This window comes from Otolemur garnettii, unplaced genomic scaffold (assembly GCF_000181295.1).
Source record: "Otolemur garnettii isolate 467f Iridium unplaced genomic scaffold, OtoGar3 scaffold00096, whole genome shotgun sequence".
Taxonomy (NCBI): domain Eukaryota; kingdom Metazoa; phylum Chordata; class Mammalia; order Primates; family Galagidae; genus Otolemur; species Otolemur garnettii.
The window spans coordinates 5813800-5826271 of record NW_003852491.1 but is presented as its reverse complement, the minus strand read 5'-3'; the positions used below and the strand labels follow the sequence as shown (position 1 = coordinate 5826271).

At 46.2% G+C, this 12472-nt stretch overlaps 1 protein-coding gene across 3 annotated transcripts in view; it reads left to right on the top strand.

Moving 5' to 3' along the window:
* Nucleotides 1-12472, top strand: part of GSG1L (GSG1 like) — a 238574-nt gene that overhangs the window by 149627 nt on the left and 76475 nt on the right. For 2 of the 3 annotated variants that reach the window (XM_003795752.1, XM_023516747.1), the window contains exon 3: nt 3416-3568. The exons of the other annotated variant lie outside the window; for it this stretch is intronic. In XM_003795752.1, the coding sequence (XP_003795800.1) occupies nt 3416-3568 (153 nt within the window). The remainder of the gene's footprint in view (nt 1-3415; nt 3569-12472) is intronic. 3 annotated transcript variants of the gene reach the window in all.

The window sequence follows — 12472 nt, the reverse complement described above, 5'->3', positions numbered from 1 at the left end:
ACACCCTCACAGCCCTCTGCCCCTGCCCCGTCCTCTTTAGTCCCCTTGGGTCCCACCCTGTTCTCTTTTGCCCCACATGCTTTCCGAAGTGTCCCATCATTTTCAACTGCCATCTATTTGACAATCACAGCAGGTACTCAGGAGTGTGTACATCTTGCCAACGCTCCCCATCCGTGTCAGCTCCAGCTGCCTACTGGGCATCCCGCAGAGAATGTGGACTCTGCATGTCATCATCCTCCTGCCTTGGCATCTTCCTATGCTCAGCAAAGAATAGCACTGTCTGCTTCAGTGTCCAGGCTGGGAACATAGTGCCACCCTTGTTCAGACCCTCACTTGCCCCTGAATATGGGTCAAGCCCAGCTTCCCCAGCCTGGCTTCCAAGAGTCCTCAGACCATCTTCTCTACCCTGTAGCCTCCCTCCACCTCACACCTGGTGGCCAGCTGGGCCACTCCATCCCACTCAGTGGCCATCCTCTTCCTGAAATCCTGGCTCAGGCATTGCTTGGGATGCTGGAGAATATCTCAAGTGGGGCCTTGGCCAGGGCCTCCTCTGCCCCCCACACCCATATCAGCTGCTGCCACCTGCCAAAAGTGGGAGAATTTGATTTCAAAGTGGCCACTCTATCCTGATTATGGTTTCCCCGCTGTTAAAAGGAAAACTTTAGACCAATTAAATTTAATGGAGTTTGATTGAGCAAAGTGTAATTCGCTTATCAGGAGTCCCCAGAACCAGAATTGGTTCAGAGTGACTCTGGGGCTGCTACGTGGTCAGAAAGTGACGGACAGAAAACAGAAGTCAGGTACAGAAGCAGCTGGATTGGTCCCAGCTGGGTGTTTGCTGTACTTGAACATGGTTTGCACAGCTGGCCACCCGTGATTGGCTGAAACTCTGTGATTGGTATCAGAGTAGGTTACACATAAGTTAGGTTGCAGCTCATTGAGAAAGAAAAACCTTTAGGCCAAACGTAACATGTGTAAGGGGGAAGATTTCATACTACTCTAACATTAACCATCACGGCTTCTACAGTCAGGCCCAAATTTGCATCTAGACCATACACTAATTAGCGGTGTAAAGCTGTTGCTTCATCCGTTAGAACCTAAGTCTTCTTATCTCTAAAATGGGCGATACAGTGCTACCTGGCCCGGTTGTTAGGAGAATCTGTGGAGATAATTTGTGTGAATATTCATGTCTGAGGTCAGATTCCTAGAGCAGACTCCTCCTTCTCTTTTGCTGAGAGGAGGACTCACAGCAAAGTCATTTGTAAAGGAACTGCTCCCAGGGATGGCTGGGAAGGAAAGGGGGAGGGAAAGTGAGGGGATGATGTCAGGCAGGTGTGATCCCATGAGGGCTTTGCAGGATGGGTCACATCTCAAGAATTGTCCCAGCTAGAGCCACAAGACAGGACCCTGATGGTGACAGCAATACAGAAAGGGAAATGTAAGTTCCCAGTCACTTTCTAAACAAAGATGGATAAAATGGTTTCCAGTTACCCATGGACAGTTCTCCAAAAGCAGAAGTTCTAAAAGGGCTATGGAGATTGGGTAGGGCACCAATACTGTCCCTTTGACTCAATACATAATAAAGACCTGATACCTTTTTTTTTAAATTAATTAATTTATTTTTTTATTGAATGGTAACTATGTATATTAATGCACTTCTGGGGTACAGTGTGGGGTTTTCACATGCAATCTGAAATACTTCCATCAACTGGTCAACACAGCCTTCAAACTGTGGTATATGTACACCATGGAATACTATGCAGCCATTAAGAAGGATGGAGACTTTACATCCTTCATGTTCACATGGATGGAGCTGGAGAATGTTCTTCTGAGCAAAGTATCACAAGAATGGAGGAAAAAATATCCAATGTACACACCCCTATTATGAAACTAATTTAAACCTTTTTATATGAAAGCTATAACCAAGTAGCCTAAGAATATGGGGAGGGGGGAGGGAGAAGGGAGGGGAGAATGGGTGGAGGGAGGGGGTTTGGAGGGATTACTTCTGAGGTTGACCTGATAACTTTTGGCCCTCATTTTGACTTGTGTTGCCGGAACCCCAACTGTTATTATTATTGTGAATTCCCATGGCTTGGGTGGTCTGAAACTTTCAGAGATGCTCCCAAGCCCAGTGAGAAGACAAGGAAATAAATGTAGGAATCTAGCGGGAATAAGAAGCATAGCCCCTGCCAGGCATCCGGGTACCAGTGCTAGTTTCTCCATGGTTAACTTCTGTGGGTACCCAGCCCCCAAGGCCCAGCCCATCTCCCACTACATCTGAAAGAGCAGAGCTGAGCCCCTGCTGAGAGGGCACATGGGAGGGGTAGGCCTGGCCCAAGGCCCAAGTGGGCAGGGATGAGCTCAGCCCCAGGGGCACGGGGGCTGTGGGAGGGTAGCAGCTGAGCCAGTGAGCTGCTCTGTGATGAGGGGTCTGGAAGCAATAGCAGCTCGGAGCTGAAGGCTTAGAATTGAGGACATAACCTCCTGGGAGCAGCCACCCTCCTGGCAAGGCTCAGCACTTTCTGAATTTCCTATTGCTGGGTGAGTCTTGGGCCAGTGAAGGGCCTCAGACTCTGTGAGTATGCAGTGCCAGGGGGTGTTTTAACAACATCTCAGCTGCCAAGAGCACATAATTCTCTTACAGAAATTCAAGTAATTGCCCAGGAGATGCGATATTTTGGTAGCATTAAAAAAAAAAAAAGAAACAAAAAAGTTCTCCAAAACTCTAAAGCCCTGTTGTGCTAGCAATGATAGTGGGTGTTTCAGAATTTGGGTTCTTCATCAGGGAGCAGATGAGGACTCAGAACTTGCTGTTTGTTTGTTTCATTTGATAAATAGTATTTATCGGATGTCTGGGACATTCCAGATAGAAGGAACAACTTGTGCAAAGGCAGAGAAGTGGGAGAGGACATGTTTGACAGCTTTGGGGAACAGAAAAGCTAAAGATGAGGACTCTTGATTGTAAGTGATAGAAATTCTACCACAAACTGGCTTGGGCTTAGACAATGGGCTATAAATACAGATGACACTTACCTGCTGTTCACGTTCTGCTGTGTGGCCTGGTTCCTAACAGGTCGTATACTGGTGACTGGTCTGTGGCTCCGAGGGTTGGGGACTGCAGATCTGGCAGGTGAGAAAGGAATAGAACTTCCCATCCAGCCACAGGATAAAAGTTTCCCCCCAATAACAGCCACCCAGCAATGCCATGCTGACATAGGCTTGGGTTCCTGAGTCAGTCCCCGGTGATGAGGATGGGACAGTCATGATTGCCTCACATCAGTCAGGACTCATCCCAGAACTGAGGTCTATTCTAAAATGACTTGCTATGGTCAGCAGACATGGGGTGGAATGGACACAGGGAGAGTCTGTCTAGGTGGACTTCTCATCTCATGACCTTTCTGCCTCTGTTGGACAGGAGTCCTGTGGCTGTCAGTGGTCTCTGAGGTGCTGTACATCCTCCTGCTGGTGGTGGGCTTCAGCCTCATGTGTCTTGAGCTCTTCCACTCAAGCAATGTCATCGACGGGCTCAAGCTCAATGCCTTTGCAGCCGTCTTCACGGTGCTCTCAGGTAAGGCAGCCCAAGAGGACACCTAACCTGGGTGCATAGAGCAGAGGGGAGAACTGGAACCACCTGTGGGGACAGTCCGGGTTATACCAATGGGGAGATATTTGGGCGAATCACTTCTCTGGGCCTCAGTTTTAGCATTTGTAAAAACATCTGCTCACTGTCCACTTATTCAATGTGTACCTGGGGTGCCAAAAAATGTGTACACATTATAAGGGATGTTATCTATATATTCTATATTACATTAGGTATATACTTTGAGCATGTCTCGTAATTGCAGAAGTCAAACATGACTTGCATTCATCTTTTGTTATCAGTATATATTGAGTATTATAATTTTAATATAGTTTTTTTTCCTTTATTAAAATTCGTATACATTTTTTGGGCAGCCTGTATATTAACTGAGCTATTATCACATGCCAGGCACTGAAAGCAGACAGTTCAGCCCTCAAGGAACATAACACACTTGTGAGAGAGAGGCAGATTAACTTGAGATGTCTTTAGGAGATACATGGTGTGTGGTCTGTGAAACATTGGATGTGTGGCATGAAGGAGAGGGCAGTGTTGGCACAGGGTGGGCTGGTGGTGGTGTCTTTCATGGAGACATTAAGGAGCAGCCTTTTTTAGGGTCCTGTAGGAGCCTAGAGGGCAAATCCTTATTCTGCTCATTTGCCTTTGAGGCAACCACATGGAGATGCCAGATAGGACGTTGAATGCTCAGACACATCCAGAAGCTCAAGGGCAAGTGAGGGATAGGCAGAGATTGTGTACAAAGGCCACAGAGCCAAGGGTCTTGAGGGGTTTAGGAAGAATGGGATGGCCAGCAGCATCATACAGTGCCAAAAAGTGGGACTGAGGACTCCAAGGAAAGGCCATGGGATTGGGTGGCCAGGTGCCCAGAGTCATTTCAAGTGAACCAGGTAATGAGGGGTTAAGTGGGGAGTGTGCCAGAAGGAAATAAAGGAAGCCTATAAACTAGAACTTCAGGAGGCCTGACAGAAAGAGCAGTGGCTTGGCCGTGTAAGACATTTGTTCCTAAAAAGCTAAATGTAAATTGAATTTCTATAAATCTAATCCTATTCTTGGTGCATTGGAAGAAGTCTCTATTTAATGAAACCGAAATGATGAGCCTTTTGGTAGGGAAATAATCACTCCCTAAGTGAGGTATGTACATATAAAAGAGGGATCCCTGAAAGAACAGAGTGTGCAAGAAATTATAGCACACTCTGTAGATCAAAACATGCTGGCTTGTCATTCTCGGAAAGTGGGAAATCGAACCATAATAGCAAAGAAAAGAAGACTAATAGAACAATTGTCATAACATACACACAATGTCAAATTTGGACCCCATTCACCCCATTCCTGGCTATTCGAGACTGACAGCCTGTTTATTCCTTTTTTTTTTTTTAATCTTTTATTTGTTTACTCAACCACTATTCATTGAAGGGGCATCAGGGCTTCTCTCCTTTGTCGGTGGCTCGTCTCCCCTCCTTTTCTTTCCTTCCACCAAGCATCAAAGAATCCCCTCCATCCCAAGCATCCTGCCTTTCCCCTCAACCTGCTTGCTCCAGCCACAAAACAAAAGGTGGTTGCTGGCCCAAGGTAACCACCTCCAGTTCTGCAGGCAGGCTCCTTCTGGGACAGGAGGTGGGGAGCTCTTTTCTCTACCTCCACTGGCTTATCAAAGTTTATACCCCTCCAAAAACCCCAGGTCTCCTCCCAGTGGGGAGTCCTGCCGCTAAAGCAAATATTAATAAGATTGTCTCCATAATTCCAGGCAGATAAACAATCCAGGGGTCAGGGAAGTTAATTGACTTGCCCAAGGTCACACAGCTGGTCAATTGTGTAGCTAGGATTAAACCCCCTCCGGTTGGCTTCAAAGCCTGGTACTCTTTTCATAGGGTCACACTGCGGGAATGACCGGGTGGGAGGAAGAAGACTTTTTAAGTCCTCAGAAAACAGTAACTGAGAAGTATGTATTATAGCAGCCAGATGATGTAATAAGACCAAAGTAGCAAGTGGTGGAGAGGAAGAATTTTTTGTGTTTGCCTGTGAGGAAACAAACGGGGAGAAACACGACATGAGGAGATAATGCTTCTTTGAAAAGAGCCTTGCCTGGGCAAGAAGGGATGTCACACTGGTCTTCAGGGAGCCCCTGGAGGGCCAGGGTGGTGAGAGGCTTCGGGTTCTTTACTTTGGGTAGGGCAGTGCCACTGCCTGTCTAGGAAACAATTGACAGGCAGGGTGGACAAAGACCCATAACTTGGGGCCACCTGGGGGGAGGCTGGGTTCTGATACCTCTGGACGTCGCCTTCTGGAGTGGAGGAGAAAGCGGAGTTTGGGGCAACCCCTGCTCAAACAATTAACAGTCAGGTGGCACTCCATATCTGTGGGTTTCACATCCATGGATTCAAGCAACCACAGGTGAAAATATTTGGCCAAAATTGAACAGTACAACAATGAAAATAATACAAAATTTAAAATTATAACAGAATAACAACTATTTACATAGCATTGATATTGTGTTAGGTGTTATAAGTAATCTAGAGATGATTTAAAGTATGTAAGAGGATGTTCGTAGGTTATATGCAAACTCTACACCTCTTCATGTATGGGACTGGGGCATCCATGGATTTTGCTATCCATGGGAAGTTCTGGAACCAATCCCCTGTGGATACTAAGGGATAAATGGATTATAAGAAATTATTATAATTAAATAATTGATTATGACTAATCATAATAGCCAATATGGACTGAAATGTGACAGAGCCTCTCTTGTTTGACCCACTTTAAATCCAATTCCTTTGAGCCCTGTCTCTGACCATGCCCTGACCTTGGGCTCTGTCCTTGGTCCACTTAGGTTTGCTCAGCAGCAAGAATTCTGTTCGGTCAGTTTATGGAAAATGTTCCACCCTTGGTAACTGACCAAATCCCTCCTCCCTCACCTTCGATTATGTGGTCACCCTGGCCTTCCTTCAGCAAAGAGCACGTCAAGTTGGTTTAGCCAGAATCCCTCTTACTCCCAGGTATGTCCTCTTAATCATCGTCCACCTATGAATGCCCACCCTGCTCCTTAGCTATAAATCCCCCACTTGTTCTTGTATCTCTCCCCTAGGCAGTGGTCTTTCTTGAATAAAGTTTCTTGTCTTGAGCTAAAATGTCCAAATAATTTTTTCTTTAGTAGATACTACCATGCACTGGTTCCAGGGCAAGCCTGCCACACCTGTCAGTATCTTTACTCCTAATGTCCATAATGTGAGACTAACATTATGTCCATTCTACAGATGAGAAAACCAAGTTGCCTGTAGTCACACAGCTTGTAAGAGTCTGCCATGTCAAAGTGTTCTGAGTGGGGCTTAGTGCCTGGGACTTCAGGTTGTTGTCATTATTTTAATTTTTTTTTTTTTTAGAGACAGGGTCTTGCTCCTGTCACCCAGGCTAGATCTCAGTGGTGTGATTATAGCTCACTACAGATTCAAATTCCTGGGCTCAGGAGATCCTCCTGAGTAGCTGGGACAACAGGTATATTGGCATGATCAGCTAATTTTCTTCTACAATTTTTTTGTAGAAATAGAGTCTCATTATATTGCCCAAGCTGGTCTCGAACTTCTGGGCTTAAAGGAACCTCCTGCCTTGGCCTCCCAGCGTGCTAGGAGTACAGGTGTGAGTCACCATCATTATTCCTACTGTCCTTGAGTAGACTGAGGGGCAGACTGTGGCCCCAGAGACCAGCACTCTTGCAGTGAGTCTGGGGCCTGGGGGTGTGTCTGTCTTCCCAATTCCCAATCCAGTGGCTCCCAGGGCTAAGGGGTAGGGCTAGGGCACTGGCCCTTGGCTGCCTTCTCTAGCAGGCACAGGGGTTTGAGCTCAGGGTACTTCTAGGGGCCCACAAAATGTTTAACTTTGACTTCTTTTAAAATCAGAAGGCAAAAAATGAATATGATAATAATAAAGATATAAGAATGAATGTAGACTATATTAGTGCTTATGCCATTATAGTCATAAAAGATGATTTTTAATGTCTATTTTATGGAGCAACAGGCCCATGGAGGTAGAAATGCCCAGGGCCCACACAAGTCATAATGTGGCCTTTTGCTTTCCTCTGGCTCTTGGGACTGAGCAAGACTAATTCCAGACCAGGAGTGGCTCTAGCTGCCTGCAGCCCCTGGTCTCTGTCTTGTGACTCCAGCTGAGAGGTGCTGGAGAAGACAGGGCTCCACCATCTTCTTGTCCCCCGGTGAGGGTCGAAGATCTTGGATGGGCTGTGAGGGCAAGCTGGGCAGATTTCTGTTCTTCCCCAGCTCCTCTGAAAAATGAAGCTGATCTACTTAGAGAAAAGAAAAAAAAAAAAAAGAAAGTCATTTAGAAAATTCCTGCATGGTCCAGCTGACTGTGGACTTTAAGTAAAAACTGTCCTGGCACTGAGAGAAACCTGTCTGTTTGGGGGAAATAATTAACCTCGTGGAAAAGTCAGCAAAAGAGTCTGTTATGTTATGTAATGAGAAAATGAAATTTTGCATTAACCTCCAAATTACCAGGGACAAGGAAACTCTTTAAGAGTGTGGAATCAGGTGAAGAGCAAACAGCCCCTGCATGGTCTGTGGAGTGGACAGGGTTTGGGAACCTGGAGGCCTGGTGCCGGAGGGACAAAGCACACAGACCCTGCTGTCCTGCCAACGCCCACATCCTCGAGAACTAGGTTGTGAGAGGCAGAGCGCTACTCCCCTGGGGCATTACCAGCCCAGCCCAGGAAACAGGGGCTGCCCAGAAAATGTTTGCAGAGCCATTTGCCTGACAGCCTGTCCTGCGCTGCCATTCAGGACCAAACATGAGCTGCGTAGCTCATCCGGTTTGCCTTTCCATTGGCTGCCAGGAGGCTTGAGTCTAAGTCTTGGCTCCTTCCTCCATCCAAGGTTCCTTCCTCTTCCACCCCTTCCTAAATCCCTTGGCTTTTTCTGGGAACTCACTCTTTACTGCAGTGATTTGTGGTTTTATTGTATTTATGCTTCTTACCACTGACTGCCATAAATTATTTTAGGACACATTTCCTGGGACCTTAATTTCCCTAGCCACCTCTGCCACCTTAGTCTGCGCTGAAAGAATTTTCCCACACACCCCCTCCGTTCAGTCCCCCAGCCCTGGAAGACTCTCTTGCCCAGAACTTGGAGGGAAAGTACTTTTGTGTCTAAAAATACAGAGGGTCTAAATCAGAGAAATATGTATGTGCACATTATTATAGTAAAGATTCTTTTGGTTGTAAGTGACAAGAATCAAATTAGCTGAAGGAAAAAGTCTATTGGCTCAGTAATTGAAAAGCATAGTGGTTAGGTTTCAGGTATAGCTGCATCCAGGAGATTGTATAATCAGGAATCTATCTGTATCTGTAAACTCTGTCTGCTTCTGTGTTTGCATCATTGTCAGTGTAGCTCTGTCCTTGTGAACAGAAGGATAGTCAGAGGCAGCTCCAGGCTCATGTAGGATTCCAGAGGTAGAGAGAGCTCCTTTCTAATACCTCCTGCTTGGCGTTTTCTCCAAGGGGAACTGCAGTTGGACCAACTAGGTTCATCGACTTATTTCTGAAGCAGCCATCATACCAGAAGATGAAACACCCTGATGGGCTTGGCACCTGTGGCTCAAGCAGCTAAGGCGCCAGCCACATACACCTGAGCTGGTGGATTCGAATGCAGCCCAGGCCTGCCAAACAACAATGACAGTTGCAAACCACCCCCCAGGAGTTGGAGGTTGCTGCGAGCTGTGATGCCACAGCACTCTACCCAGGACAACAGCTTGAGGGTCTGTCTCAAAAAAAAAAAAAGAAAGAAAGAAAGAAAGAAACACTCTGATGGAGGCCAGGCAGGGTCTCTTGGCCTGCCCGTGGTGTGCGCTTAGTCATGGAGCTAGAAGATTATTACACAATGATGGACAAGTGGTCACACATACTAACTGGTTGACTACAAATTCAAATAAGCTGTCAAACTGGGAAATTGTCAGAGGGTCAATAGTGGATTTGAAGGACTCAGCCCCAGAAATGGCAGAGCTCTTAATTTGGTTTCCTGCAAAGCAGATCTGAAGATGAAGATTTAGGTGCAAGTAGTTTATTTGGGATGTGATTCAGACAGTGTGGTAGATGAATTAAGAAGGAAGTTGGGAAGGGAGAGAATGCCAATAAAGGGAGTGTTGATGCAGAGGTGCCCGCTGTGGCCCACTAGGTTCAGTCCTACTTGGCGGCTGTGTAGAACGCACCTCTGAATTCTCACTCAAGGGGTGAGAAAGTGATGTATATTTATCAGCTCTCATCTGCCATCAGCTCAGGGTCACTCCTGAGGCATTAACTCCCTCCAACCTCCAGCCTTCTCCACACAAGAAAGCAAAAACAAGTGTTTGAGGAAAGAAACTACTCATATGCATGGGAACTTCCTGGCAAAAACTGCAGGTCACCTCTGGCAAGGGCCACAGAGGTCTGAAGGGGGTCCTAAAAATGTGTGCCGCAGAGAGTCAAGACAGACAAGGGATGTTCTGACACCCGCTGGTGTACTGTAATGCAGTTCTGATGCTGACTGCCCAGAGGTAGCATCAGACTCCATAGGTTTAAGTGTATGGTCCCCAAGAAGATTGTCCCCACCTCAGATGCCAGCTGTAAGTTCAGGACACCCTCGTTTCTGGCCAACCGACTACAAATTAAGGAGTCTCAAGCTCAGGTTCGATAATTCACTACAGCAACACACGGAATTCAGGGAAAGGCTATACTTAGGATTATAGGTTTATTATAAAAGTTGAGGCCTGGGAAGGTCCAAACACAGAGCCCCTCTGGCCCCTCCCCATGAAATCAGGGAATGTCTACTCTGGCACATCATGTGTTCACCAGCCAGGAAGGTCCCCAGTGCCTCAATGTTCAGACTTCTTACTGAGGTTTACAACAGAGGGATGGATGATTGACTGGATCATTGGCTTTGTGGGTAATCTCTGTCTCCAACCTCCTTTCCATCCTTGAGGTCAGGCTGAAAGCCCTAGCTCTCTAATCCTATGGCTGGTCTTGCCACCCAGCAGACCCCACATGGAGTCATCTCATCTCACTAGCATAAACTCCAGCGTGATCCAAGGGGCTCATGAATAACAAACAATTTCTCAGGAAATTCCAAGGATTTAGAATGTCCCTCCCGGGAATCAGAGACAGGGGCCAGTTAAATTCTTTATTATACAACAGGGGGTCTGGCTCGGCGGACTGGGGCATTGTCTGCATCAGAGTATCTGCAGCTGAGCTGGCACCTGGTCCCAGCTGTGTTTTGTTTGGGCCGACTCGAGCCATTGATAACATTTGAAGGAGAGAAGGGCCTGGACAGCTGATTTGAAGCAAATACATACAAAAGTTTTGAGCCTGCAGGGCTTGGCCCCCTGTGGGGAGTCCCTGGGTGTTCTCGGTGCTGCAGGCCTTGCTCCTCTGCAGCAATCATTTTCACCCCCTCCTTTGCCCATGAGATAATGGTCCAAGCTGAGACTCTGCTAACTCAGTACTCTAAAACCAATGTGGCCAATGCTCTTCTCACCTTGAGAACAGGTATGCAAGCAATGTTACAACTGTTTTGTTTCTGGAAAAGTTTCTAATTTTAATTCTACGCGTCCATCACCCTGGGTTGGTAGAAGATTTAGCTTCAGAATTTGGGGGGTATTTCTCCCTCCTTCCTTTGCCTGGGGCTGTGCCACAATTTTATGGTCAGTAGGCAGTGTTAGGCAAAGAGGGGAAAAGGTTTGGTTTTTCTCATTATCACCCTCATCAAACAGGTTACAGTCCCCAGTCTGAAACCCTTGAGGCTAAAAGTGTTCCAGAACTCAGAACTTTTCAGATTTGGGAAAGTAACATAATACCTAGACTATGTATTACATAACAGCCCAGCAGGGGCTGGGGAAGACCCAGTAATCAAAAACATTCATATTTCTGTACAAAATATGCATTGCATGGGGGTAAATGAAGACAGTATATAGCCTCACATCCATTCAGGTCAGGCTTATGTTCTAAAGGAGTTCAGGCCAAATGGTCTTTGGTCTCGTGGTCAAATGAGTTTTGGAAAAAGCTTTTGCATTTTAGAACTCATGGGAATTTGAAATGGCAAACAAGAAAATTTTGAAGTCAGTAGCTCACAATGGTTGAGCACCTACTATGCGCAAGGCACATTACTTCTGACCTATGCTGGTAGGTGCTCTTGATTGCATTTTGTAGCTGAGAAAACTGAGGCACAGAGCTAGGAAGTAGCAATAGTGGCTTCAAAGATCACATGTTTTACTACTAGACCAGCCCATGTAGGTTACTGCTGAGCATCCACAGCCCGGTCCACGTGGCTCCTTCTGGTCCTCAGGACACTTTGTGGCCAGGGCCAGACTTGAGATGGGAGAATGGGGCTGGTAACTTTAGTACCTATAGTCTCATCACTCCAGATTGGAGGGGGTCTCATGTCTAATGCCTACAGGGACTGCATAGGTGACATAAATGTGGGAAGGACTGCCCAGATATAATATGACAGGGACTGTGGGGCTGTGGCAAACTTGGAAGCTCATGCCCTCTCAGGAACCCATTGCTGCCATGGAGAAATGTGTGTAGCACTCAAGGAAAACTAATATCTGGGATTTTATGAAAAAAAATCTGATTTTTAACTCAAAATGTTTTAAAATAACTTTACTGCTGTATCAGGTTTAAAGTACCTAATGTAATGATTTTTAGTAACCATTGCAATAACCTAATCTCAAAACATCTTCATCACACCAAAAAGAAACCCCATGCCCACCAGCAGTCACTCCTTTCCCACTGACTCCCCATCCTCATTGATCTATTTTCTGTATTTCTTGATGTGCTCATTCTAGACATTTTGTATAAATGGAATTATACAATGTATGGTCTTTTTTTTTTTTTTTTTT